Source organism: Suricata suricatta, chromosome 12 (genome assembly GCF_006229205.1).
Source record: "Suricata suricatta isolate VVHF042 chromosome 12, meerkat_22Aug2017_6uvM2_HiC, whole genome shotgun sequence".
Taxonomy (NCBI): Eukaryota; Metazoa; Chordata; class Mammalia; order Carnivora; family Herpestidae; genus Suricata; species Suricata suricatta.
Window position 1 is genome coordinate 71826985 of NC_043711.1, and position 2512 is coordinate 71829496.

General features: G+C 42.6%; 1 protein-coding gene across 1 annotated transcript in view; it reads right to left on the reverse strand.

The window, feature by feature from the left end:
• Positions 1-2125: 2125 nt before the first annotated feature.
• Positions 2126-2512, reverse strand: part of ANKEF1 (ankyrin repeat and EF-hand domain containing 1) — a 21536-nt gene continuing 21149 nt past the window's right edge. The window contains exon 9 of the mRNA XM_029917916.1: positions 2126-2434. Within this exon, the coding sequence (XP_029773776.1) occupies positions 2276-2434 (159 nt within the window). The 3' untranslated portion in view covers positions 2126-2275. The remainder of the gene's footprint in view (positions 2435-2512) is intronic.

Genomic DNA, 2512 nt, shown 5'->3' on the forward strand with positions numbered 1-2512 from the left:
TTGGTGTCAGTGATGCCTCTCCTATCTTTTTATTCAGTAGTACACCTCCGGCGATATCCAGTTTTATGTCTCAATTTGGCTAGGCTAGGTTATAGTACACAGTTACTCTGTCAAACACTAATTGTAGGTGTTGCTGTGAAAGAGCTGTGTAGGCGTAATTAACATCTACAATTAGTTGACTTTATATAAAGGAGATTATCCTCCATCATCTAGGTGGGTCTAATCCTTTCAGATGAAAGAGCAGAATTTAGGTTTCCCTGAAGAAGAAGAAATTCTACTTATGAACTGCATGGATACCTCTCACCCAAGAGTTTCTAGCCTGGACTTCTTGATGACCTGCCCTGCCAGCCCCCATAGTAATGTAAGTCAGCTACTTGCAATAAATTCCTTTCTCTATCTGTCTGTCTATCTATCTATCTATCTATCTATCTATCTATCTATCTATCTATCTGTCTATCTATCATCATCATCACCTATCACCTATCTATCTATATCTATAGTACTGGTTCTATTTCTCTGGCAGAATCCTTTTCCAAGTATCATCCCCTGGCCCAAATCTCAATGGATACTTGCAAGGTTTCACGGTATACCTCTTAAATCCCCCACTTCTCCCTTACCCCCTATGCACATGACTTAAGAAAGAGTCACATGTGATAGCTAGTCCTTCTTTATCATATGCATATTTTTTTTGCATCTGGAAATTTTGTTCCAAGTTTCAACTATTGTATGAATACCACTTGAACTGTTTCTCAATTGCACAAGACCCTGGGGGCACATCTTACTTGCTCCTTCCAGCCTGGGAAATGCTTATTTTGTAGTACACAAAAGATAAGGGAATGCACTCTTAATGTTTTTGCCAGGGGGACTCAGAATCATAACTAAAACTGTAGGTGTTGTTCTTAGTTTGGGTCCTTTCAGAAGCAACTGAGACAACAGTTTAGGTGTTTGTATTTCGGAGGAGGTGATTTTGATAAAGACCTGAAGGTGCAGAAGAAATGTGGGAGGACAGGGAAGGGAAGGCTGCCAATGAAGGGTGTGTTATCAAATTACCACTGTGGGCCATGTGGTATTAACCTCTTGGAGGAACTCTAGCCGTCAATAGGAATTCTGGCTTCCGAACAATCCAACCAGATCAGTGAGGGAGCTGGGGTGTTAATACACTGTATCTGTTCACTTGCTGGTTGAGAGCTGCTTCCGGGAGGCTCTTGTTCTCATGTACTTGGGCCCTACTCTACAAGTTTAAGTGTCAGGGTCAGCATTCCAGCATATGAATGTTAGGCCTGCTTCAATCAAGGAGAAAGGGGTGGAGTGCTGACAGTGTCAGCTAGAAGTGCCAAAGCTTATTTGACCCAGGTATCTAATACATACCATGTAAAATGGCGTGTAAGAAATAAAATCTTTCCTTAATGGGTTAGAACTACTTCTCTTCCCTACTATTAAATAGTTTTCATCAATTTCCACTAGAATTATATCTTTAGTGGTAACATAATGGTGTACATCTTGTAAATTTTTTGACAATAATGTTATATTTATAACCCAAATGCCACTTATTCTACTACATCCTTAAAGAAGATTAAGTGTTTTCTCCAGAATGACATGTAATTCACTTCTGTGGGAAGAGGCAAAGATTCAGCTGCTTGGCCATTTGCTAGCTGGATATGTCACTCCCCTCAGGGGAGTTGCAAAAATAGGCAGAGGAGCACCACTCCCTGTCAGGAGAAGCCAGAAGATCAAAGATCAACCGCCTGTAGGCAGGGTAGTATCAGCCCCTCAGGCGCTGTGCTAAAAACTTTAGTTTGGTTCCTCTTTTACCCTAGCTTTAATCCCTTAACCCTGTTTCCTAACAACCGACCTAGGTCAGCTGCCTTGTTTTCCCCGCCTTGAAACCTTTATAAGATAGGGTGTTTTCTCAATAAAGAGAGAGGCTTGATCAGAAACCGTGTGCTGTCTCCACTCTCTGCGTCTCCCTCCTGCCCTGTTTTCTCTCCCTCCCTCAGGAAAAGAACCCGCGAGGTTTCTCCGCCTCCCGGTCGGGGCAAATGAGACAGGTACCGCCGAGCGCCGGGGACGAGCGCACCGGGACCTGGCTCTGGCTAAGACACATTTCAAAATAAAATACACCTTCTCTAGATAGCTCAGGATATTTATAGTTCTTAAAGCAAAAACAAATATTTGTTTATAAATTCTTAATTTGTGGATTGCTTTGACTTTGATAGAAATACCGATTTTCTCCCTGAGCCTTGAAATGTTGACCCCAGGAAGCAACTGTTGTGACTTAGGTCTTGAAGGCAGCTTCCAAGGCTTGAGCTTTCTCCTTGACGTTCTTCTGAAAGGGCATCATGAAGTCCTCAAAATCTACCTCATAACTGAGCCTCTCCCGCAGCAGCTCTCTTTTCCTGATCAGCTCTGCTGTTGTGGCTTCAGGACTCCAGATCTTAACATAAACAACCATATCCAGAGGAGGCATGAGTAGAAAAGCCAGCAAACATGTGAGTATCCAGACAGTGTCCAG